Here is a 26808-nt window from a genome sequence, read left to right as displayed (position 1 = left end):
AATTGATTTAAATGCTCACTGAGACTCTGATTTTCAGTGTAGTTTCATCTGGGGTTTTTTTGCCAATCTGAACGGCTGGTTTGGCAAATATGCTGGAGTATGCATTTTAGAGCTGTGTTACCATCAGTCACAAGACTCTCCTCAGTTTCCTTAGGCAAAACTTCCCTTTCTATTTTGGTAATGATTTTTTTTTCTTACTTCTTGCTATTACTTAGATTCTAAGAGGCTCACCACAAATCTGACTCCAACAATACATGATTTTGAATACCTAAAAGTAGGTCTAAAACCAGAAAAAGCAACCCCCAAAACAAACAGAAAACACCTGAACTTGGTTAACCGAGTTAAAATATAGAATGTCACAAACATTTAATCTCATTTTCTTCTCATTTTCTTGTTTCCATCCTTCTGCCCTACCCCGTTCTCTGCTTATTTCTGTGCCTGGTAGGGGAAAAAAGGTTTTTTCTACTTCTTTCAGTGTTTCATCCGTTTTTGGAGGTCTTCTGTTATGGGTGTGTAAATATAAGGAGGTTTGGATAGTTTCAAGAGGAAGGCAAGTATTGCTTCTTGCTCTTTAGTAACAGAGTTAGCTCAGAGGTTGCATGAGGACACGGGGCTCTATTTTCAGCTCTAGCCCTACCTCTGGCTAACCCAGATCCCAAGGCATAACACAGATGTGTGTTTAGCTGTGTTGGAGACAGTGGTCAGAGCTTACTGCCACCCGAGCGCAGAGCCCAAAACACTTAGGGCTGCTTTGGTCCGGAAACCAGACGTGCAAGCTTAGAGTGCAGAATGGGCTGTGGTGTCCGTGGGGGAAATTGTTCCCATATAGCAAAGAAGTGACTGATGTGGTGGGTGGGTTGAGTCCTGCTGTAAAAGTCTTTGCTAAAGAATTAAAGATCCTGGTGTTGAATCGGATTACCCGTGTGGAAGGATTTATGATGGTCCATTAATATTTTCATGTACCCCTTTGTGGGTGGAGGGCTGAAATGATACAAAACCACATTCTCTCAAGAATCATGCTGCAAAATTGTGTTCTTAAGAGTTGGATATAGTTGTGGGGGATTTTCTCCCCCAGTAAAAATTAACTTTGTGGTGTTCTTTGTATCCTGCTTGCACAGAACTATAAGTGTTTGGGGTGGGGAGTTGGAATGTGAGTTTTCTATTGCAGCCATTCAAAAATAATCTAATATTCATCCCACTTCTGTTACAGGTGTTGCATTACTTTAGGACTTAGACAGTAGGATGGTGGCATGCAAAATGAGATGTGGGCTTGGGTTATCCCTGATACAGGTGGAAAGCCCCTAGCTGTTCCTGCATGTGCCAGCTGGGGCTTTGGTCCTGGCACCTGGTTCTCCCTCCTGCATTTGAGAAGACTTTTCAGTCTGAAATAATTTTTTGTCATTTAAACCAAAGGCAGGACCTGCCCTCCCCACCCCATCCTTTCCACCCCCAGATCACTCAGAGTGGGATTTCCGTAGTGTCAAAACAAAAGCCCTGCTTAGCAACTGTTCCTGTGATGAGATTGCTGGTCAGGTGAAATCTTCTCAAGAGTGTTTGCTGGTTTCCATAACTACTTCTGAGACCAAGGAAGAAGAAAGGGGAGGAAGAATGTTGAGCAAAGAGATGTTGGGCTACGAAGAAGCAAAGGGATGAGGATTTATCAGGTTTGGAGGGAGAAGGTGTCTGTCGCCTAGCACAGGATGTGTGCATGTAGGTACCTATGTACGTACATGCATGCAATACAGATGTATTTATGTAGCAGAGAGATTCATTAGGAGTGTTTCCCAACTGAAGATGAGCTGTTTGGTTATTCAGATTTGGTGCAAGCACTTTTGTTTTGAAATCCTTGCCACCGAAATCCGGGCTTGGGTTCAGAGCTGTTATACTGAGATCTCTGCCTGTAAGTGGATTTTCATTTCTTTTCTTTTTTTTTTTTTTTTCTCTCTCTGCATTGGGATAGGAAATAGAGGGTGAAGTGTTCTTTCTTTTTCATCTAGAGAAATGTAGAAAAAAACGGGCTATTTGGGGATTTATGTAGTATGCAGGCAATTTTTTTCTCTCTCTAAAGCTGTGTAAGTAGCTATTCAGGATACATGGGCGTTGCTTCACATACTGATCACAGCCTCTCTTTTCATAGTAGTAATTGTGCTTGCTCTGACTTTGCATCTGTGGGACACTGTTTTCCATCTAGGACCAACTCAGAGCTCTGTGAAACTCATGAGCCCATCTGCGCCTCAGTCTTATACTTACAGCTATTTTGTATTTGCATATATTTGTACTTACAGCACAAAACCAGTTTTGTTTTTATGTTTTAAAATACCAACATGCTTGACAGCAGTGCAGCCACTTGCAAGGGGTGATCTGGGGTTTGGAGGCAGGGCTATCCTGGAAGGAGAGAAGCAATTCAGTACCTTGCTGGAGAACTTGTTAGTGATATCCAGCACGTAAATTGTGGCAGGCATCACTCTTTCATCACAAATTGATGTGCAAAGGTGCTTTACAGGTACAGGACATCCAGTTATTGAGGTGTTGGAGCATTATTGTGAGTGAGGATAAAATGCCCGTAGAGAAGGTGACTGTAGACGTGACTCAGACCCTGCCGTTACGAACAGTTTGTTTTGAGCTGTAAAAATGCACAATGGGAGGTCCTGGCTTTCATCCAGAGCACTTGGTGTCTGTGTAATTTCTGCTTACCAGGGAGGGTTTGAGGGAATTCACTTGTGGGTTGGTTTTGAACGCATTAGAACTTCAGTTGTTACAGCAGTTCATTTTCTCCTGCTTGTTTGTGTGCACACATAATCAGTTTGCATCCCAGCATTTGTTTTCCAAGGGAGAAAGTGTCACTATTGTATCTTCAAACTGTGCTTATCCCTGGACCTCACTTGTTTTAACGCTGTTTTTTGTTAATAGTTTTGTCATCTCAGCTTTTCTGGGGTGTCTGGGAAGGATGCTCTGTGTTGCAAGTGAAACTCGCCCACTGGCTCTGAAAGGATTTGAAAATCTCCTTCTGGTGAGAGCTCGTCGCAGTTTCTGAAATGGCTGGTTGTTTTACTGATTTCTATAGTGACTGTTGCCTTGGCAGCAAAGGTCTTCGCTTAGAGAGTAAAAGCACTGTACAAACATGAGAAGGCATGATTTGATTTGGGGAGACTTGGGTTTTCTTCATTTGGGTTTCAGAGTGCTTTAGGAGGACATCAGAGATGAACAAACTGGTTTTGAGGGTCTTTTTTTTCCATTTTAGGTGGATGTGGTTTTATCTCATCAGTGTTAATTGCGAGCCATAAAGCTTTCTGCTTGCAATTTTAGAGGTAATAGGGAGCATCGTCTTAAGCTGTAAGCCAGTTCCAGGGCTGCAGAGGGAGGTTACTGCTCTGCAGACCCTGCAGCCATCCCAAAGTCTCGTGCCGCTTGCCCAGGGGACATCTGTCATTCACTCAGTGGTGAGCCCATGGACTTTGAAACAAAATCTGAAACAGTGACGTCCAACGTGAGTGCAAGCAGGCCTAGAGACAGAAAACCTCAGAGTTTTGTGCACCTTGGCCACCAGGTCAAGTGTGGAGGTGTAGCCAACTTGCCGATTATCTTGTCCTTTAACTAAAGAGATGGACGCTTCCAGGTTCAGTCCTTATGCCCAACTGCATCTCTGCAAAGTGTTGCAAAAAAGAACATATCTTGATATGCGCTGTCAAATACTTGTTTAACCCACTGGAGTGGCTGTGTTTATGGTGTTATGACCCTCAGACAGGGAGATTGAAGTAGTTGTGGGAAACACTCTCTGTCAGGAAAGTGGAAAAGGATCCGGAAGTTTTGAGTTAGCACTTTAATGATTGCTGAGAACAGGGAGGAAAAAAGGTCATATAAACATGAGGAAGTGGGGACTGGAGCCCTTGCTGAAGTTATTTCGTCCTCTCAGTCTTGTGGGGTGGTTAGTTTGGTATACCAGTTTCACACAGCATCATTATCATAATGCAGTTAGTATTATTATGATAATCACATTGTTATTTGTAATTTATTATCAGATACAAGCTCCTTAATGAAGCAGATCTGCTGTGGATGGAAGGAGCATTTTTACTTGACTGGGCCAAAAATGAGGTGGATTGAGAACTGGCTGAATGGTAGAGCTCACAGGGTTGTCATCAGCGGCACTGAGTCTAGTTGAAGGCCTGTAACTAGTGGTGTTCCCTAGGGGTCAGTACTGGGCCCAGTCTTGTTCAACTTCTTCATCAATGACCTGGATGAAGAATTAGAGTGTACCCTCAGCAAGTTTGCTGATGACGCAAAGCTGTGAGGAGTGGCTGATACACCAGAAGGCTGTGCTGCCATTCAGTGAGACCTGGACAGCCTGGAGAGTTGGACACAGAGGAACCTGATGAGGTTCAACAAGGGCAAGTGCAGGGTCCTGCACCTGGGGAGGAACAACCCCATGCACCAGTACAGGCTTGGGGCTGACCTGCTGGAGAGCAGCTCTGCAGAGAGGGACCTGGGTGTACTTGGTGGATGACAAGTTAACCATGAGCCAGCAGTGTGCCCTGGTTGCCAGTGGTATCCTGGGGTGCGTTAAGAAGAGTGTGGCCAGTAGGTTGAGGGAGGTTCTCCTTCCCCTCTACTCTGCTCTAGTGAGGCCCCATCTGGAGTACTGGGTGCAGTTCTGGGCTCCACAGTTCAAGAAAGATGAGGAACTACTGGCGAGAGTCCAGCGGAGGGCTACGGAGATGGTGAGGTGACTGGCTGAGGAAAGGCTGAGGGAGCTGGGCTTGTTGAGCCTGGAGAAGAGAAGGCTGAGAGGGGACCTTATAAATCCTCATAAATATCTTAAGGGTGGGTGTCAAGAGGATGGGGCCAGACTCTTTTCAGTGGTACCTGGTGACAGGACAAGGGGCAATGGGCACAAGCTGAAGCGTAGGAAGTTCCACCTGAACGCGAAGGAAGAGGGTGATGGAGCACTGGAACAGGTTGCCCAGAGGTGTTGTGGAGTCTCCTTCTCTGGAGATATTCAAAATCCACCTGGACAAGGTCCTGTGCAGCCTGTTCTGGGTTACCCTGCTTCGGCATGGGACTCGGACCAGATGGTCTCCAGAGGTCCCTTCCAACCCCTACGAATCTGTGATTCTGTGACCAGGCTAACAACCTGCATCAGAGCTGGGGAGGCTGGGGTGTGCACCCATCTCTGTGCCTTGCTGGGGCAGTGGGACCAAGCTAAGCCAGTGGCAGCTGATGCCCATCCCACTTTATGTCTTCAGCTTCTGCAGTCAGTAGACCCTTTGTGGAAGTAACAGGGCCAGTGGGGGTTATTAGTCTCCTGTATCACTCTGTGAACCTCACCTGATGAGACTTTCATGAACACACGACAGAAAATGAGAAAGTATTTTTAATATGACAAGCTGGGAGGTGTTAGTAAAGCATTATTGCTTATTCCTCCCCCATTAGACAGGCTGTGAAATGGAGATATGAATGATAGGTGGTTTTTAGGCATTTTAGTTGTTTTTCCTCATTTTAACTCTCTAGGAAATTGACTCGGTGACCTGCATCCTTGTCAGAGTGTTCTCTTTCCTCTCAGCCTTCCTCCCACGAGTATCAATTACTCCGCTTTTACGAAAGGTGCTTGGTAGTGATTTACTCGCTGGTGGTGTGATAGCAGCAGGCTGGGATTGAACCTGACTGGGCGCTGTGCTCGTGCTTCCAGAAGTGCTGTCTTTGAGGACTGAAACTGTCTGCTCTGTAGCTTTTTGCTTCTTGGCGAACCCCATGCTGATGTAGTCCATCCATCCACAGAGGATGAGACAGGGTGAAAGTGAGTGCCTCTGTGTGTGAGGTGGGATTTCTCATTTTTGAAACTACGAAGATTCTTATGAGATGTATATATATATATATATATATATAGTGTGTTCCATAAAGACACAAAAATTGTTGTCAAGCAGTCTTTGTTTTTCTGTGGGGGGTACCTTTAGTAGCATTACTGATGGTAAGTTTAAAGCATGAGCAGGTTTCTGAATTGTTCGTAGTTTTTAGCAATATTGCCAAGCCCTGCAGTTTTACTGCGAGACGCAGGTTTGCTATTTCTCAGAGCACTGCCAGGGCAGGTGTCGTGGGGTTACACCAGCATATTATGGACTCTTGTGCCAGAGTACTATCAGAATAGTATTTGCAGCTGGCAACAGATTTTTGTTCTTTTACGCTCCACATAGAGCTCATCTTAAAACCTGCTAGCTTAGCTGCAGCAGGAGGAGATGTGTGTGCATGGTAAGTAAGGAGACGTAATTTGGAGGTTGGGTCCAGTCTCTTTTACAGTGATGAATGCATCCTTTTGCATTGTATTCGGTGTCTTTGGGATTCTGAATCCTTAAGCACACAGGAGGCTTGTGTTATGCTGTCAGGGCCTGGACAGAAAGGCTGGTATGTGGGGAGGACGAGGGTTACAGGTCCACTTTCCTCCTTTCTGACCGGTTTGGGAAATTGTGAGTCATTCACGCCAGCGTTTCAAGTTGAAAAGGTTTAGTATTGCCCCACCTTGTGGTGTAGACAGACTGCTCTGACAACCCCAAATCCACACTGAACTTGGAGAGGCAGCCGATGTAGCTGTTAAATGGCATGGGAAAGTGAGGTCCTGCTGCAGACTAAGAGCCCAGGTGTTGTAACAGGATTCAAAAACAAACAACTTCGGCTTTATGAAAATTGTAAGGCACTACCCTCAGAAGCAGCAAGCACGTAGAGATGTCTGTTAGTATTAGTCGTGAATTTGATGGTGCTGCATCTCGTGGATTTCAGCCTGAGTTTCAACCTAAGGACAAGCGTGAAAGTGTGTGTTGCGTTTTCCTTCACATAGACACTGATTCCTTGAGTTGTGAATTACTGGTGCATCACTTGAGACTGAAATATTGTGGACATCAGAGAGACAATGATGTTTCCATCTCTTTGGTCTGCAGTGAACTGAGCCACAGGCATCAGTAAACAAGGCAGCTCAAGGCTGGCATTGCCTTTAATGCACAGACTGAGGCCAAACAGGGAGCTGGAGGCAAAGCATCTTCCCATAACTGCTGGTGACACAAACTCTCACCGACATGAAGTAAGGATGCAGGGTTCATGCTTGAGCTTTGTGCTGCAGCTGGTGCCAGACCCAGGATTTCAGGTGCCCTGTAATAATGTGACTACAGTGAGTACAGCAGAGACTAACATGTTGGAGAGCCAGGCTTGCTCTCCTTCGGTCAAAGTCTTGTAGGAGTTTCTAATGTGGGTTAACATGAATAATTCAATCCATCTTTTTTTTTTTACCATGTTCAGAGCTGTGTAACTAAATACCAATTTGCTAAACATAACTTGAATAATGAAGCGATCCGTGGCTAAAAGCCTTTCCTCAGTACCTATAATCCCGCTGAAAAAAAGACAGAAAATAGAGCTGTATCCTCTCTTCCACTGTTTTAAAACAGCACAGATACTCGCAAAGGGGAATATTCATCTTCATCACGGTTTGCTCCATGGATTTTAATATGTGCGCGTGTGGCATGCCCAGCAAGTGAGAAGTGGCGTATGCAAAGTACTGCCGGTCTTTCATCCAGAGCTTTTTGTTTTCTCAGTCACCAGACCTAGTTCATTCCATGGAGAAACAGATTAAAAGCTGCACTTGTGTTTCTTGCTCGATTCAGAGGTAACAGCTCAAAAAATATATTTATGTGCAGCACGGTCACATTTTGCGTAGGAGTATAGCTCTGTATCTGTTTTGTACAACTTCTACTCAAATTGTACCAATACTATAGGTTATTTTGTTTTTTCTCAGTGGCAACTTTGCTCCCTGTGATGAAACACAAACATCTGGTAGCTTGTAAGAGGCTAAAAATATTCTTTAAGCTGATAAAAGCACGATATGACTTTTGAAAATATGAAGTGTTTTTTCCCCATGCTGTTACTTTCTTTAGGTCACTTTGTGTTAATGATGCCACAGTCTCCTGCAAGAGTGACTTGGTCTGTGGGATGGCAGGCTGAAGACAGGGATTCTCACTGTTTTCCTCTCTTTGCTCTGGGGTGGACCATTTGTTGTTTGTTCACTGAATAAAGGTCTCAAACCTGGGAATTTGCTAGTGGCGTTCACTGCCACACAATCGCTGCCTTGTGCTGAGGATTTTGCTGCTCATGTCTCAGAAATGCAGGAAGAGGTTCCAGCAAGCAGCATCTGTTTTCCTGTAATTTTTATTTTGGAAGTGATCAGCTTTTCTAAGCTTTCTAAGCTAATTTGTAATTAATTGAGTGTAGGAGTTTGTTACCTAGTTCCTTTTTTTTTTAAAAAAAAAAAGCGCTTCACTTTCATTTTTCTGCTGTTTCCTTTGTTAGCTGATGACAAACATTTATTTGAATGGTAGCAGTATACCATGGAAACTGTAAAATTTATCTTGAAGAGCTGCTTAAACATCTGTTAGAGTCCTGAAAACCTAAATGCTTTGGTTTATTTTCAGGCTAACCTGTTTGGGCATTGATTTTCTAGCTGATGCTTTGGCCCAGAGAGTATAACCTTGCTTATCTACATAAATTTTTTTGTGTTGCTGACTTGTAGAAAAGCGGTTTTCGTGGTACACTAGATGTTTTTGCCTTGCAGAACAAAAACCAGGCTTCCTATTCAATAACTAGGTGCAACACATTGCGTTGACATACCAGTCTGTAAGGGGGAGAGACAGTTTGTGACATGAATAACAGTAAACATTTGTTCTGTAGATCCTTAAATCCATTAGTATTAGTAAGAGGAGTTTGGGTACTGGTTATGGACCAGAGCCACGTAGTTATAGAAAATTTAACAAATACAGAGTGCGAAGAAGTCCTTCCCACAGCTGCAAAGAGTTGTTTATAATACAAAACTGTTAAAGCTCTTGAGAAATCAGTAGCAAGCTTGGAAAGGACAGCACTGTGTGTACAAGGCTAGGGCTCAAATCAGTCTTTTCCATGCCAGAACCTAGCTAATATTTTGCAGTAATTTTGTCTTTAAACATGAATTGCAAACTACTGGTAAATGCTGTCCTAATACCTGACTTGGGGTTTTTCTCCTCCCCAGGAAGAAGAATGCCAACATGAATATGAAGTGAACTGTTTCCTGTGCTTGCCACAGCGCCTTGATGCTTGTGTCGGATGGTTAGAGACAGGGACTTGCCTCTCGCCAAACTGCTTCCTCAGACAAGATGAAGCCAAGGAGGAGCTTTCTGACACATTGGAGTCACAGTGACTGCTGCCCAGTTTAAAATCGATGTCAGACTGTGCCTCAGCTGCCTGGCGAGATGAAAGAAGTGGTGTTGTGGTCACCTGAGGAAGTGACAAATTGGCTAACAGAAAATGCTGTGCCGGAGTACTGTGAGCCATTGAAGAGCTTCACCGGGCAGGATTTGATCAGCCTCACAGAGGAGGATTTTAAGAAGACTCCTCTCTCCCGGGTGTCTTCCGACAGCGGACAGCGGCTATTGCACATGATTGAAACTTTAAAAATGGCTCACCACATTGAGGCTCACAAAAACGGGCACATCAACGGGCACATCCACGTCAGTGTGAGCAACACCATGCGGGAGAATGGCTTTAGCAGTAAAATGAAGCTGAATGGGATGCCAAATGGGTATAAGAAGGAGATGATAAAGATCCCCATGCCAGAGCCAGAGCGCTCACAGTATCCTATGGAATGGGGCAAGACTTTCCTGGCTTTTGTTTATGCACTTTTTTGTTTCGTCTTTACCACAGTGACTATCTCAGTCGTTCATGAACGAGTGCCTCCCAAGGAGGTGCAGCCTCCCCTGCCAGATGCTTTTTTTGATCGCTTTGATCGGGTGCAATGGGCTTTTTCTATTTGTGAGATCAACGGCATGATCCTTGTAGGGCTGTGGTTTGTTCAGTGGCTGCTCTTAAAATACAAGTAAGTAAAACCATTTGAAAACTGAGTGTTAGAGTATACTTCTGATGGCTTTTGGAGGTCAGATACTGGTTTACATCCAAACAAAATGAAGCTGCTTGTGATCTTTCTGATTTTGGCGTCTGAAACTGAAATAGTGATCATGCCACAGTCTCTGCAGTTTGTATGGGCTGCTAGTGGAAAAGGGAGAAGTTCAGTCCAACTGCTATATAAGAAATTAAGAAATAGCCCTGATCGTCTTTGCCTGCACAGTTAACTTGAACCCTTTTCGTGTGTGAAAAGTCATAGATTGGATGTAATGATGTTCTTAACTCAATTGACTGTCCTGTCTGTTTAAAGGGAGCACAGCTCACAATGGTGTCAACCTGGGGTTGATGTATTGTCTCTGTAGTTCGCCTGCTGTAAAGACCTAACCTAAGATTATGATACTCTTGGACAAAACCAGCAGGCATGTACCTAAACAGTGCTGTGTGGAAAAGAATTTAAATACGTTTTCTCTGTGACATTAGGTGGGACAGGTGGTGTCAAACACAAAGTATGCTAAAAGCTAATCATAGAATATAGAAAAGCATAGATACGCAATGAATTTGCAAGGTCTTAATGGTTGTCTGCCTCCTTGCTTATACTGGTCAGAATTGCAAGGGTGAATTTGCCTGCCAGTGGAAATAACCTACTGCTTACTGTCTACAGAGCGCGTGTGGATGCTTAATTTAAGGTATTTATACGGCCATAAATCCACACCTTGGGCTGCCTTACCACAAGTGTCTGTTACAAACCCTTGTGCCACTATGGCTGTGAATGAAGTGTTCAAAGTCAAGTGGCTTTAAGCCATACGAGGCAGTATATCACCTTTCCTTTCAAAAACCAGGCACGAGCATGTCCCCACAGCTGTCCAGCCCAAAGAGGGTCTCCTCTTCTCCTCTGCTAATACAACATCTCATTCTTTACCTGTTCACTGACTGTTTTTTGTGACTCCTATGTAGGAAACTGAGGAAGGAATGTAATTTGGGCCCCACCATTTGAAATACAAGATCCCGCAGTTCATGGGACTTTGTAATAACCTTAGAATTACAGATTTCACTTTTTAGAAGAAATAAAAACAGAGGCCAGTGGATTAGTCTCCCTTGTAATGGAGAAAAACATTAAAACTTAAACATAAGCATGTGCTTCAAAAGCTGCATAAGGTACAGGCGGCTTGAAAAGAGATAATTGCTAAGCTGGGGCAGGATACCTTTGTGCAACACAGCTGTGGATTTCCATAGGAATCTGACAAATGCTTAAGTAATCCACAAGACTGAGATGATGGTTTATTCATCCTTTCTGCTGCTTTATACTACTTAATGTATTATATCAGGTGAAATTTTAAAACCATTGTACACTTTACAGAGGTGATATTCCTTAAAGGAAATTAATTGGTTACTTTATAGTTACTATAGGACAGTAAAAAAACTGTGGAATTGCCTTTTTTTTTTTTTTTTAATGTGTACATGTGTACAGGAGGAGGGATTTACCCTGGCTTGGCCTGTTGCTTTGTTTATGGCTGTAAGCTTCAGTATTACTCTTAAGTTGGTAGCTGCAGTGCTACCAACTGCACTCCAGCTTGTCTCCTCACTGCTCCAGCTGCCTACGGTAAATGTGAGGGACCATTAACTTTCTTGCTGTCTCTGAGCATAAATACTGTTCAAAAGCAAGGGACATGGAAGGTGACACAGAATTGCTCTCAAGAATAAGGTGTCAGGTTAATAGGGCAATATGAGGGATCAAACACCCTGTGATGGAGCTGAGCGGAGTCTTTAGATAAGTAACAGCAGAATCCATAAGGTCCCTGGAGATTTTGAAGCAGTGAGACATGGATTGACTTGACGATAATGTATGTTGATATCATTGATAGATATGAAGATCCCACCCCATCCCCGTTTGCTTTGGTGGATTTGTTTTTACTTGCTTTAGAAAGGCTCTTTCTGGTGTAGGGTAAGATGTCAGGGAGTTGCAGAGCTTTCTGTTCCCGTTATCAGCCCTGGAATAGCTGGTCAGTGATGGTTAATGTGTGACTCATCAGCTAATGCTTTGGAGACTAAAAGTCTTATGTCAATGAGCAGAAACATTGAAGTCTGAGAGGCCCAAGCTGTTGGTAAGCAGCAGAAAGGGAAGAATGGGAGAGGTGCTCATGGGAACAGGAGCCCAGTGAGGTCTCTTTATCTGGGGGACCTCAAAATTGTGGCTTTGGATGGTGAACCACTAAGTGCTATAAAAAGAGCTGAATCACTTTTGTGGTGTGGGTTATCACCTCCCTTTGAAACCTCGTTCAAGAATAAAGATAGGGAATTAAGCCAGCTAGACCTTCCTCACTTCTCTGACCTCTGATGGTATCAGGGATAGCCATTGCTATGCTCCATTCAAGATCTGAAGATAAGGCGTGAAGCCAGATGATTGCTGGATGAGGCCTGGTTCCTTGCCTACTCAGGTGATAGAGATACCATTCACGGATGTCTCCAAGTGCAAGCTCAGGGTCACCAGTGAACCAGCAGCATTGTTACCCATGAGCTGAATTGCAGCCAGTGGCTGGGTTGAACCTTTGACTGAAGGAGGCAGCTTCATAGTTTCAGACTTTTTGAAACACTTACTTTGCCAGGCATTGAAATGCCTATTGCTTATCCTACCAGATCCATTATTTGGCAATAAGCTGGTTTTATCCAAGTTGAGCCTACTGTTCTCCCAAGCAGTGAAGGGCGATACAGATGTGTCATTCAGGACACTGATCACTTGGGTCTTCTTTGTTGCATGCAGGCATTGCATGATGATGTTGAATAGGACCTACGTGTCATCTTTGTTGGACTGCAGAATTGGAAGGGGGTGTTGAGTGTGCCTGTCCAGCAAACAGAGTGCAGGGTTTCTCTTGGCCCCTGTTACTGCTTTCTTGCCTGAAAATTAGTTTTCCCTTCAGGTAGAGGCTGGAGTTCCTGGCTGGCTTCAGGGAAAGGCACTAGATTTGGTGTGAGGAAATCAGTGACAGCTTGCTTTGAACATCCGTATAGAATACTATCCGTGGCATTGGGTTGGTTTCTCACCAGAAAGCAGGAGCAGGGTAGGTGTGCAGGTCTTAGTGACTCTGGGCTGCCCAGGCGTTTTCCACAGGCAGTGCAGGGAGCTCGAGTAGTCCAGGTGAGCTGCCAAGGCAGAACTAACTTCTCTGGGAAACATTTCCGTATGTTCTTGGAAGAAGTACAATACTGGGTTTTGGCCATGCTTGGCATCTGCATTCAGCGTGCACGCTGAGGGGATTGAAAAAGCAGCATGCTCGCTACCTGCATTAGGTGAGGTCTGGATAGTTGTAGTAAAAGTTGTCTTGGCCAGTAATAAGCTTAGAGGTTGTACTTGCTAGCGGGCTTCTGATCACACATGTGCACACACACAAATCCTTTTGAGAAGGGAAAATATGAGGCTTTTCTCTTTTAGTACTACAGTACAGAGGACTTTGATGCAGACTTTCCTAAGCTAAAATATGCTAAGTCCAGATAATCAGTGGGTTTGTGGGTAATTTTAATTAAAAAAAGAGTTGAGTGCTCGATAAAACACTGCTGCTTCTTCGGTCTCTTGAAATACAGTGCTGCTTAGTCTTTAATCCCCAACCCCGCTGTTCGCTCCAGGTTATAAAGAAAAGCAAGTTCATGTCTGGGCATGTCTGTGACTCATGCGAGGCACAAGTGTGAGATCTTTATTGGATCACCCAACATGGAGGAAAAGTGCTGCTGCAATGGCATGGTGCCTTGCACTCTTAAATTTCATTCCATGGAGCTACATTAATAAAGTATAATTTTTAACTCCCAGCTTTGTCCATGTTTACACCAGGAGGGGGAAAGAAAAAATATGGAATACTGTGTTCCAGTAGCAGTGAGCACTTGAGTGCAAAATGCGTTTACGTTGTAACAGTTGAAGCTTTTCTGATAAATTAAGACACTCAAGTTGTTATTGATCTGGCACTGCAAAGTCATACTCCTCCGAGAGTGGAGCACTACAGTTTAATAAGTCTGCCAAAAGCTGTTAAAAATTTAAAAAATGGCCAATTTTGAGCTTTGAAAGAGCTTGGCTTGATAGAAATACTATTTTTTAAAAAGTGAATGCTTCAAAACAGCAACAAATGAATGCCAGAACTTGCAGCTTGTGTTGTAACCCTTGAATTCCCTGAATGATTGTCACCGTTTAGAGCAGGGCGGCAATAAACAGTGGCAGATGCTCTTTACTAACCTCTGCCCTCCCACCAAAGGAAGGGGAAAAGGAGAAAAAGGGAGAGACTTACAAACTGAATATAAAAAGTGTTAATAATAATAACAGGAGAAATAAGGCAAAACATACAAAACCAACACTGAGTTTCCCAGAGTTGGGTGTTGGGTGCTGGCATCCCGCCAGCAGCTGCCGGGCAGCACCAGGCAGTCCCAGACTGGCCTTGGCAGCAGACAGGAACTGGACTCGGGAACGCACGGATCGGGATCTGGATCAGGATTGCAGGCAGGACAAGGAACAGAGTCCTCTTCAGCAGCTGGCCGTGGACAAAGAGAGTGAGACGCTCGTGATCCCCCAGCTTTAAACCGAGTATGATGTGCATGGCATAGAATATGGTGTTGGTCAGTATCGGGTCACCTGTTCTGTCCTCCCCTCCCTGCAAGTGCGACCCTTTACAACCCTCACTTGTGGGACCTAAGAGATCTATTGGTGACCTTGGCTGCTATAGTAATAATTATAAACAGGGGCCTTTTTCTGCATTCCTTTCTTACCGTTAGCTCAGTGTAACTATAAACATTAGGTGTCACCAGCTTTGGAGCAGACATTGTCTGTAAAATACGCAGCCAACTTCAGAAAAATGCAGTTACTTAGAAGAGCTTAGCTATAAGAATGATTCACTAAAAGAGAATTGGTTCTGTTTCAACCAAAACCAGAACAATGACTGTAGTTGTGTATAACAACAATTTAAAATCAACTGAAACAACAGGGTCTGTAGCCAGTAGGATGCAAAGGGCTGATGTGGTTAAGGTCATGAACTGCCATTGATTTTTGTAATGCTGGCAGTGACTTCTCTTTGCTGAGCTCTATGTGAGCTCAGACAGAGGCTGCTCCTGTCCTGATGGATGTGCCAGAAGGGGTTTAATTATCATAGCTCTTTCCTTGTGATGTTATTAGCTGGTATATAGTAGTGATACTCAGCAGGCCAGTTTTGGGGCTGGCTGTCACTCCTGAGTCAAAACTACAGTTCTTTGCCCCATGTGCTCTTGCTGGTTTTGCGGAACAGCATCACAGTACCCCAAAATTGTATGTATCCTTTCTGCGTATGTCAGCAACTCACTGGCAGCCCTCAATGAATAAATCTCTTTGCAGCTATGGCCACTTACGTTGAGAGTGGCTTCCTATGAAAACAACCTGTCCTGTAGCCAGTGCAGCTCTAAATTTGTATTTCCAGGGTTTTGTTGCTGATGTGAATTGCTTCCTCTGTAATATTCCTCAGGAAAGAGGTGTTCTCACTTGTTTGGGTCATACAAGCTATTTCTTCTCAAGCATTCCTTTGTAATTACTGAATGTGTGTGTCAACCGAAATAAACTTACTCCTTTTCATCTTATAATGAAAACATTGTAACTTTATCCCCTGCCTTGAATAGAAAATTAGTGATTGCTCAAAGCTAATAAGGGGGCGTGGGGCATGAAATCCCTTTTAATATCTTCAATGCTATATCTGCACAGGCTTTTGCATTCCAATCCTTATATTTCCTGTAATCACCTTTGTGAGTAGTGTTAGTTCAGTTGCTCTTGTGTTTCTGACCTGTAAAGCATGGGAATATTTGCAAAGTAATTTAGTATTCTCAGATGTAAGCTGATACTGTCACACATTTCAAAAGCATCGAGAAGAGAACAGTTGGTAGTTTGTTTTATTTACCTTTGCGTATTTTGTTTGTATTGAGTGACCTCCTTATTTTTTTCCTCTCTTGTTTTATCTTATTTTTTTTTCTTCTAGGTCTATAATTAGCAGGAGATTTTTCTGTATAGTTGGCACACTATACCTGTATCGGTGTATTACAATGTATGTGACTACACTCCCAGTACCTGGCATGCATTTCAGGTGTTCTCCAAAGGTAAACTATTTCTGTCTGTCTTTCCATATTTTGATCTGTATGTTTTCCGCTTGTCCTGCTGTTACCAGAACTGTGAGCAACACTTTCTCAATAATTGTTACTAATTTGAAAATACCGGTTTGGCGTGATGGGGACGTCCTTCTGCAGATCATCAGCTTCCCTCTCGGTGAAGGTGTTGACGGTTGCTTTGGGGCAGTGTAGGCATTCCCACCCTTTTCAAAGTGCTAATCTATGCAATTTCTGTAGCATTTTCAGCTAATTTGCATGTTCTGCATTTTTCTGTTTCCACTGAAGCAGACAAAGATGTGCAACCCATGGAGGTGCCATGTGTGTCAAATCCAGGTATGACTGGTGTTTGAAAATGGCCCAGAGAGACTCTTCTAAGGCTGGTGAAACTCGTGTCTCCTTTGCAGCCGTTTGTCCCTGCATATATTTTTGCAGTTGTGTTAGCCTAAGGACTTGCTGCCTCCTCTCCAGCCTAGCACTGACTCCTGTTTGTTGTGCTGAGGAATAAAATGGGCTTGCGAAAGCGTGGCTGAAACCAAGCTACTGACATAGAGGTGCTTAGGCAAGACCCTTGTAGTCAGCCTTGAATGGTAATTCGCGTGCTTGAGGTGGAGATGGGACAGGGATGGTGGTGTTGCATCCATCTCATATCACACAAGCATTGGTGTAAGCGTGGTCCTTACTGCAACATGCTGTTTGTGGTAGGGAAATGCGGTCTAATACAGACTGAACTTCTACGGTAGTGAACAAGGTGTATCTATGAGACACAAGTGTTCTTTCTCCATAGTGGTTCATCTCCGTGCCTCTCCTGCAGTTGTTTGTGCTATAACTTGATTTAAGCAGGAGAAAGAGGGGTAAAGAACTAATTTCTATGAGGTATCTACTGCATGCACAGTTCAGCAGTTTTGTATGCACAGCCATTAGTGAGATGACAGGTAGTAAAATCACAAGTCAGACTCCTGATTTGACTCAATAACATGTGCAGATGCTGTTTCAGTGAGGATTACTGGTACGTACAAACCTGCAGTACAAAGTTGAAACATTTCAGTTCCTCGGGGAAATAAAGTCAACAAATGTGCTGCAGGAGTTGTTTGACAAGGCAGAGCATTTGCCAAGCCACGTGTGGCTTCGTGAGGGACCAAGGTCTTTGTAAACAAAAGTGACGGGAGAGGAATCAACGTTGTATTTGATCAGTCAGCTGTTACGAACTTAAAAAAGCAAGAACACAGATATGTATGGGCCAAAGTGAGTAAGTCTGCCATTTTTGGAAATTCACAGCATTGGCAAGTCTGCCTCATTACTCAAGTAAAGACAAGTTTGTGTTGTAATCTTCTGTTGTCCCAATAAGACTAAGGATTAGCTGAGCTTTCTTGAAAGCTATAAATATACTGGTGGGAAACGAATAACCTCTCAACACCTTAGTGAGTTATGTGTGATTGTGAAGAGTGGGCTTTGAGGAGCGTTTTCATGTTTTGTAAGGAGCTGTTAGAAGGAAGTATTTTAATCACTGCAAAGACCCTGCATAAGTCTGTCTGAAAAGTACAATTTCCACTTCTTAAAGCAAGAATGAGCTTTTAAAATAAAGGAACAACATGCCTGTAATGGCCAGCTGGGGGTATCCATGTTTGCTGGACTGTTAAATGGTTATTGTGGATTTTAAAACTTCGTAAAATGAGATAAGGATGCAGCACGTGTGTAGTCGTGTGCATTGATCCATTAGTCCTCCTCCTTTGAGCTCAGATGGGTCCTGCTTCCCGTTGGGTCCTGGAGGTGCTCAGTACCTCCTGGTTGTGTTTGTCCTACAGCGCACGTTTTCTTTGTGGATTTGTTTAGCATTTGGCCTTGTGTAAGATCTGGGAGCAGCAGAAGCAAGGTCTGGGGATGGTGCTAGCCACCTGTCAGTCACCTTGGAGGAGGGACAGGGATGTCCTCACCAGCAGGACTTGGTTTGCTTTATTTTGGCTTTCCTAAGACAAATTGAAGTTTTTTCAGAAATACCCTCTGAGCCAGTGTTGTGGATTGGAGGTGGGACAAAGCAAATCCATCATGCATGGAGGAATGTCCCTGTTGCTCACGTGGATTGTGTGAGTTAAAGCTGTGCAGAAGATTGGCACTGTGCTCTGACGAATACCATATATGTTTTTGCAATCTGAAGTGGAAAGAAACAATTTTGAAGACTTTCCAAGGTGGGGTGGTGGGAGGCCTTAGAGTTTGGAGTGAGATACTCTCTTCTGTGCGTTAAATCTGGGTTTGGGTTAGGTGTACATACATCTTGGGCACTTTGTCCTGTTTTCTGTTGGATACCATCTGTAGGGCATGCGCTGTTATGAACAGAATCACAGAATCACAGAATATTAGGGGTTGGAAGGGACCACTGTGGGTCATCTAGTCCAACCCTCCTGCTGAAGCAGGGTCACCTACAGCAGGCTGCACAGGACCTTGTCCAGGCGGGTCTTGAATATCTCCAGAGAAGCAGACTCCACAAACTCCCTGGGCAGCCTGTTCCAGTGCTCCGTCACCCTCAGAGGGAAGAAGTTCTTCCTCCTGTTCAGATGGAACTTCCTGTGCCTCAGTTTGTGCCCATTGCCCCTTGTCCTGTCACTGGGCACCACTGGAAAGAGCTTGGCCCCATCCTCCTGACACCCACCCTTCAGATATTTGTAAGCATTTATAAGGTCCCCTCGCAGCCTTCTCTTCTTCAGGCTGAACAAGCCCAGTTCCCTCAACCTCTCCTCGTAGGGGAGATGTTCCAGTCCCCTCATCATCCTTGTAGCCCTCCGCTGGACTCTCTCCAGTAGCTCTCCATCTTTCTTGAACTGGGGAGCCCAGAACTGGACACAGGACTCCAGATGGGGCCTCACGAGGGCAGTGTAGAGGGGAAGGAGAACCTCCCTCCTCCTGCTGGCCACACTCTTCTTGATGCACCCCAGGATCCCATTGGCCTTCTTGGCAGCCAGGGCACACTGCTGGCTCATGGTTAACCTGTCGTCCACCAGGACACCCAGGTCCCTCTCCGCAGAGCTGCTCTCCAGCAGGTCCACCCCAAGCCTGTACTGGTGCATGAGGTTGTTCCTCCCCAGGTGCAGGACCCTGCATTTGGCTTTGTTGAACCTCATCAGGTTCCTCTCTGTCCAGCTTTCCAGCCTATCCAGGTCACGCTGAATGGCAGCACAGCCTTCTGGTGTATCTACCACACCTCCCAGTTTGGTGTCGTCAGCAAACTTGCTGAGGGTACACTCTAACTCTTCATCCAGGTCATTGATGAAGAAGTTAAACAAGACTGGGCCCAGTACTGACCCCTGGGGGACACCACTTGTTACCAGCCTCCAACTAGACTCAGCGCCGCTGATGACAACCCTCTGAGTTCTGCCATTCAGCCAGTTCTCTATCCACTTCACCGACCACTCATCCAGCCCACGCTTCCTGAGCTTCCCTAGGAGGATATCATGGGAGAATTAAATTAATCTTGATTGATTTTAGAGTGTATTCTGTCTTGAACAGAAGGAAAAACAGAGGTTTAGAGAACATGACAAAATTCTAGATATAGCTGGAAATATTTTTAATTCCTTTTTATTGGTGAAGCTGGATTTTGGATACATGATTACAGAAGTCATAGGTTTTCCAAGAGTTATTATTCTGAACCTCACTGTATATACATAAGGTTCTTGTATATATATATATGCCCATTGTATATCCCCGTGCAAGAATATATAAAAAAGAGATCTGAACCCGTCAGCTCTGCTTGAAGATCCTCACTAGAGGTCATTTTCCTGCACAGCCACAAGCATTAGCAAAGGCTGCCAACATGACCTGGGAGAAAGATTACACCTTTACAGAGTAGAAGCAATAAGTACTTACAAAAAACATAGAAAACAACTTTTGCTCACCTACGTGTTTTAACATAAGTGTAGCACTCTGAGTGTAGCCACTGACAAGAGTTTAGCAAATTTTTGGACCAGTTCTTTGCTTTGGTATTGCACTGAAAAGACGCCTTGTTTTTCATTGCAACTGTAAGTGACCTGGTGTAAAGGGTTTTTACACACATGTGTACGTACACAAATATGCGTGTAAAAAAAAATAATTTGTCTTTTTTCTATGCCTTTTCAAGCTAGATTGTGAGCATAGGAAAAAACAGTTGTCCTTTGGGATATTGCATTTATAGAGAAATTGTAGTAATTTCCTTGATTCTTCATACGTTGAAGACTTCAAATAAAATAATATCTTAGACAAATCAATGGAGGGGCATGCAGCCTGTGCTCACATGAACACTAGCTATAACTGATGTAAAGCATCAAAAAAAAAAAAAAATCATGTCTTATTTCCAGTCTTTTTCTCTCTAGAAGTATTCTGCTAGCTTTTGGGAAAGGCTGTGGACTTACTGGTTGATCTTGTGTATCAAAGCAAAAAGAGAGAATAACTGAAAGGCAAAGTCGCTGGCTAACACCGTTGCTTTAAACTCTGAAAGGTTAGCGCTGATGTTTTAGTTTGCTTTTGTTGTTTACTCTTCCACCAGCTTTTTGGAGACTGGGAATCTCATTTGCGAAGGATAATGAAATTGATTGCTGGCGGAGGATTGTCCATCACAGGATCCCACAACATGTGCGGCGACTATCTGTACAGCGGTCACACCGTCATATTAACTCTTACATACTTATTTATCAAAGAGTGTAAGTTTGTTACTGTTCATGTGGTATTTCCTGTTATATAATTCCTTGCTAATGGAAGAATTATTGTTATGCTGATTGGTAAATACAATTAAAGTAAAATTGCATTCTTTTTCAATCAAATAAAAATAGTAGAACTTCAAAGACATGGGGCTTACTGAAAAATAAAGCTTTGGAGACAAAACGCTTTACCATGTAGATGTCCAAATTAAGCATTTTATTTCAATGAAATTTTGTGTAGAAAATAATCGAACGCTTCATTGTACCCTGCATGATGAATGGTATTTTAACTATGTGTCTCCTAGTCTAGAGAGAGATGAATGCCATGCTAAATGAAAGGTTGCAAGAATCAGGCCTTAATGTATGCAGTTGTCTTTTATGAAAGGCAAGAGGAATGGATTGCCATCTATGTTGCCAGTTCTGTTTGCTCCCTCAGTAAGTTTGCAGATGACGCCAAGTTGGGTGGAAGTGTCAATCTGCTTGAGGGTAGGAAGGCTCTGCAGAGGGACCTGGACAGGCTGGATCGGTGGGCCAAGGCCAACTGTGTGAGGTTCAACAAGGCCAAGTGCCAGGTCCTGCACTTTGGGCACAACAACCCCAGGCAACGCTACAGGCTTGGGAAGGAGTGGCTGGAAAGCTGCCCAGCGGAAAAGGACCTTGGGGTTGACAGCCAGCTGAACATGAGCCAGCAATGTGCCCAGGTGGCCAAGAAGGCCAACAGCATCCTGGCTTGTATCAGGAATAGTGTGGCCAGCAGGAGCAGGGAGGTGATCGTGCCCCTGTACTCCGCACCGGTGAGGCCGCACCTCGAGTACTGTGTGCAGTTTTGGGCCCCTCACTACAAGAAAGACATTGGGTTGCTGGAGCGTGTCCAGTGAAGGGCAACAAGGTGGGTGAAGGGTCTACAGAACAAGTCCTATGAGGAGCAGCTGAGGGAACTGGGGCGGTTTAGTCTGGAGAAGAGGAGGCTGAGGGCGGACCATACTGCTCTCTACAGCTACCTGAAAGGAGGTTGTAGTGAGGCAGATGTTGGTCTCTTCTCCCAACTAACCAGCAAAAGGACGAGAGGCGATGGCCTCAGGTTGCGTCAGGGGAGGTTCAGTTTAGATACTAGGAAAAATATCTTTACTGAAAGAGTGGTCAAGCATTGGAGTAGGCTGCCCAGGGAGGAGATCGAGTCCCCATCCCTGTAGGTGTTAAAAAAATGTGTAGATATGGCACTTCGGGATACGGTTTAGTAGGCATGATGGTGATGGTTGACTGTTGGACTTGATCATCTTAGAGGTCTTTTCCAACCTATGATTGTATGTAGAATCAATATTGAAATACAAATCAGTTAATTTTACTGAGAAGGGAATATTATATGGTTACGTATTGGGCCTGTTTCTCCAAGATTTCATAACCTTTCTCTTTTGCAAGGATCTCATTACCCCTGAGTATAATTTTAAGTTACAACTTAAGAGAATGATACTTATTTTGTGATCTCAGCATTCCTGCTCTTAATCTTACTGCAGGCATTGCACTACTCAACCAAGATTGTAGTCTGTGTCCTCTGCTGATTATAGCAATAGTGTTGCATGCTGATAGCGTTATGCTTTGAAATAATCACTGGTTGTGCTTCTTTCCAGATTCCCCACGGCGACTCTGGTGGTATCACTGGCTTTGCTGGGCACTCAGCATGGTTGGAATGTTCTGCATCCTCCTTGCTCATGACCACTACACTGTGGATGTGGTGGTGGCTTACTACATCACTACAAGACTTTTCTGGTGGTATCACACAATGGCCAACCAGCAAGTGAGTTTGTCCCAGTCTTTGGATCCGTGTCGCTCCACTTGCTGCAGTGTGGTGATGTCTGAATATCCACACTTTGCCTTGAGCCTTTCTGCAGCAGTAGGAGTGGACCCACTGAATGTCCTGTGGAGCATCCCTCTCTTCCCCCCTCACATTGGGTTGCCAGCAAAGAAAGAGGCATCATCAGCTGGGTTCACCTTGCGTCTTCACTGCAGAAATATCTGAAGGTCTACCCACAGGCAGCCAGGCCTCTCGGCTTCCGCTGTGTAACCTCAGTTTCTGAAGTCCGTCTGCATTTGGGCCGGTTGGCCAGTTTTGTGATAGCAGAGCAAACCATTTAGAAGTGTTTGGGGTTTGTTTTTTTTTTTTTTTTTTTAAGCCAGCTGGGTTTTCCTTGTATTTTGTGGTTTGCACCCTTTAGTTAGATGACGGGTCTCTTGAAGAATGGTATGAGGCCTCACTAAAAATGAACTGATTTTTCAAAGCAGTGGTAAGTTCCCCTGACCAAGGGAAATGTTTTCCTTTTGGAGGGTAGTGCAACAGGGAACAGGCTGCTCCTGTCCTAAGGCCCATGTCTGAGAAGGCATGAAAAATAGGGTGTTGATGGAAATACTGAGGATGAGGAGCTGCTTAGGAGGAGCAAAGCATTGTTTGTAGTACTCAACCAGAAAGCAGCAATAAATGATTCAGAGGTTGAATGAAGAAGTCTAAATGAGGTCTCATGTCATTCTTGTTGTTCTTACTTTCCTGCCAGTGAACGACATCAATAAGAGATGTCGAATAATGAGGAACGTGAGAGAAGATACGCAAGTCTGTTATGCATGGGAAGGACGTAGTGAGTTGAAAGAAACTTACTCTTAGGTCTGTTACAGCAGATTGGTGTCCAGATATTTTCTGTGCAACATGGAGAAAGATATTTTGCTTATCTGTTGCATATGACTCCAGTTAATTATGTTTAAGAAACACCTAGTTTGATGATAGGAAATTAGTTAATATTGTGATGCTACAGATTTTTAGATCATATTTGGGTCTTCTAGCTACCATGTCATATTATTCCAGTGGTTTTAATGCTACTTGAAGCAATACACCACAGTCAAGCCCTGTGTTACATTTTTACCACCAAATGCCTAATGGCAAAGAATGCACTTTGATGTTCAGTTAGTTTGGGAGCCACTGTATTCAGTAACAATCAGTGCCCCGACTTCATAACTCTTGTCATACAGCACCAGACTGACTTCCAGGCTTTGAATGTGCTTCTGGGCTCTGTCAAAACAATGGCACTGAGTGACCGTACTTCCAAGCTGGAAGGGACTGAAGTGAGGATTGCCATGAGTGCTAATGGGGAATTGCTTCAGAAAAGCCCTTTGCCTTGCTGTATGGACATTTACCTGTTTTGCTGCTTGATGTGACTCAGAAGATGGCTCGACATTGCTTCACCGAGATGCTGAGATGTTGGGAAGTGCTGATCCCAGGACCCTTACCTGAGCATGCATTTGTGTGCGAGTCTCTCCTTCCTGGTGCTGCTCCACGTGCAGAGGGCTGTAGCTTGTCTCTGACCTTAAAATTAAAAGCAAAAGCCCGCTAGAGCTAAAGCAGATTATTTTATGTGTGAGTTTGACATGGAAGGAAAGCTTAACATGCAAGCCCCATGCTTGCACTTTCCAGTGGGCTGATGCAATGCTTCCCTGCTCTGGCATTTAAAACATGCAGCAGGGTACTTCGATAACTTCCTCGGTGCCTGCCCACTCCTTGTGTCTCTGCTGTGGCTTGGTCCTGGCTAGGCGGAGCAAAACGGGGGGGAAGGAGGAGGGGAGGGAATGGACATGTAGAGCATGTGGAGGGCAGGGCAGGGTTCATTCCCTCCTCTGAATGGGTTAAGGCATCCCTTGGTCATTGCTTTGTAGGCACAGAGCCAGGTTCTGAAGCAATTCTTGAGCTATGTGTCATTTCAGAGATACTTATGGAAACAGCTGTGCTGTGGGTTGTGTTTTTTCCATGCCCAAAGGAGAGGAAAGACTGATCTTTTGGGCTGTTCATTCTTTTCCTATGGGACCACTGAACAGCTGAGGTCTTGGAAACGAGGATGAGCCACACCTGGCAGCAACATTTGGTGTGCACGCAGGGAGGCTATGGAAAAGTAACTTGGCTCCTCCTGACCTTTGTCCATGCAGATCTGTTTGGGAGGTGTTTCTAGATATCGAGATTTTTGGAAGCAGCTGTAAGCAAGAGGCCACTGACAAACAGTAGCAAGTGATGTATGGTGAAGTCATGGAAGTGACATGCTCTTTTGTAATTTTCTTTTTTCTGATTATCTTTGTACAGGTGCTAAAAGAAGCTTCCCAAACTAACCTCCTTGCAAGGGTCTGGTGGTACAAGCCCTTCCAGTACTTTGAAAAGAATGTCCAAGGAATTGTACCTCGCTCGTACTACTGGCCCTTCCCCTGGCCGGTGCTGTACCGGGGCAGGCAGGTGAAATACAGCCGCCTGGTGAATGACACATAGCAATGTGTTGATGGACAAAATGGGGGGTAAAGGACCTGTCCCAAGTGCTAAGAACTCCATACGAGAAGATGCCATAAACAAAATCCAACCACTCCCTAACCCTTTCTTTTAACAGTTCCCTTGACTTAACCTATTCAGTTACCTGGTAAGCACTGTGATCTTTTTTTCTCTCCAAAGGATCTGCGTTGGACAATAATAAAGAAAATTTAACTTATCCTGCACTGTTATACATTTCTTGTTAATAGATTTGGGATTTACATTTACCCATCACCGTGTTCCTTTGTATATGATGTGACAGCATAAGCGAAAGCTTTTATATCATAAGTTCTGGTCTTTCCAGTCACGTCTGGGAATAAAGCATATTATTTTCTTGGGAAAACATACTTTTCATATCTCTTGCCCCAAAGATTGGGCTGTAAGCCATTTTCTAGCAAATGACTATATGAAGGTTTCTAAATACCTGCTTTGGGTAAAATTGAGAAATCTTTCTACCTGTTGCACCGCACTATGAATGAGATGATAGACACAGGAAGGTTTGCTAATCTTGATTCTGTAGAATCTGCGTTGACTGTGTCAAAAAATGCAAAAAAAAAAAAAAAAAAAAAAAAAAGAAAAAAAAATTGTAAAGTGATTTTCTAAGTATTTCCTAACTTTATTTTTCAAAATGTGTATGAAAAAATTTAAAAAGATTTTTACATGTCAGAGAATAGAGTTAAAATTTAAAGAAAATGCTTCTTGGGAGAGAGAGATTTGTCTATGTTTCTAGTGCCTTTCTTGTCTTGATTGTATGGTCAGTAGGCAGTCTTAAATGTTTTTATTTAAAATAAAGTATTCAATGAAAGCAGAATTATATATACTGTATAATTACTAATTTTTGCATTTATAGCTAAACTGGAAATTTGCTTATAATGTTGAAATTGCCATGTGTGTGTGGGGGGGAAAAGGGTCCGATCTTGCTCACACATTGTGGGCAGGTCAAACTAAAACGTATCACTTTATTGTCTACCTGGTAGCTGTATTTTAAAAAGAAAAACAGCCATGAATTTCTCTTTTTTAAGAATTTTACAAATGATCACTGAGTGAACTACAAATGATTTCTCCATCCAGTATTGAAATGTTGTTGAAAAACAACAAAGATAATCTATTTCTTTAAAATATTTGTGCAGAAACTGCATGTAATTATAAATTTCACTCCTACCATACGTACTGTATGTTTGGGGAAGCATTCTATCCGAAACTTGCCAATGTGCAGAACAAAATAGCTTTTTTTAAAGAATGAAGAAGAGAAAATATATATATAAATATATATATCCATTCTGTATTTTACGTGAAGCAGAGTTATCTTCTGTAGGGTTTTTGTGTATTCACAAGGTGATATTTGTATTGTAAAACAACAATGGTGAAGGAAAATAAAAAGGCTTTTGAAAAATGTAGTTTCCTTTATCTTTTTAATATTAAGTCTAAATTTAAAGCTGGGTTTATTCTTCCAAACCTTGCCTTTAATTCTATGTGTTATTGCACTGTAGGCCATCAAATTTGGACTGTATGTAAACTGCATTGATTTTTGAATTGCTGTTCGCATTGGGCATAACAGTGCCTTATATGAAATAAATGCTATGCAATAGACTCTGATCGTGCGGGAGCCAGGAGCGGATGGGAGAAGCCTTCCCTGGGCGCCATCACCAGGGCTTGAAAAATCTACCCCAAAACTGCTGGAATGGAGTGCATTGCAGGGTAAACATCCATGACCCCAGGATCTATCAGTCCTGTCACTTAAACCACCAAAAAAAGAAGTTAAATTTCTGTGAGTATGTGGTGATGAAAGTGTCGTTTCTTTCCTCTTTTGTTTTT

The 26808-nt window shown here is 43.6% G+C and overlaps 1 protein-coding gene across 11 annotated transcripts in view; it reads left to right on the top strand.

Annotated features, from left to right (window-relative positions):
- Nucleotides 1–25809, top strand: part of SGMS1 (sphingomyelin synthase 1) — a 105141-nt gene extending 79332 nt beyond the window's left edge. For 9 of the 11 annotated variants that reach the window (XM_075423247.1, XM_075423249.1, XM_075423243.1 and 6 more), the window contains 5 exons: nt 9035–9877; nt 15876–15993; nt 20513–20666; nt 22292–22458; nt 24778–25809. In XM_075423247.1, the coding sequence (XP_075279362.1) occupies nt 9255–9877; nt 15876–15993; nt 20513–20666; nt 22292–22458; nt 24778–24957 (1242 nt within the window). In that variant the 5' untranslated portion in view covers nt 9035–9254 and the 3' untranslated portion in view covers nt 24958–25809. Of the gene's footprint in view, nt 1–1594; nt 1711–1853; nt 1901–9034; nt 9878–15875; nt 15994–20512; nt 20667–22291; nt 22459–24777 lie in introns of those variants that run through there. The other 2 variants (XM_075423253.1, XM_075423252.1) reach the window with 2 other exon arrangements.
- Nucleotides 25810–26808: the final 999 nt, after the last annotated feature.

The sequence above is a fragment of the Opisthocomus hoazin genome, chromosome 6 (assembly GCF_030867145.1).
Source record: "Opisthocomus hoazin isolate bOpiHoa1 chromosome 6, bOpiHoa1.hap1, whole genome shotgun sequence".
Classification (NCBI taxonomy): Eukaryota; Metazoa; Chordata; class Aves; order Opisthocomiformes; family Opisthocomidae; genus Opisthocomus; species Opisthocomus hoazin.
Note: the sequence above shows the minus strand (reverse complement) of the source record. Positions and strands in the feature narration are given on the sequence as shown.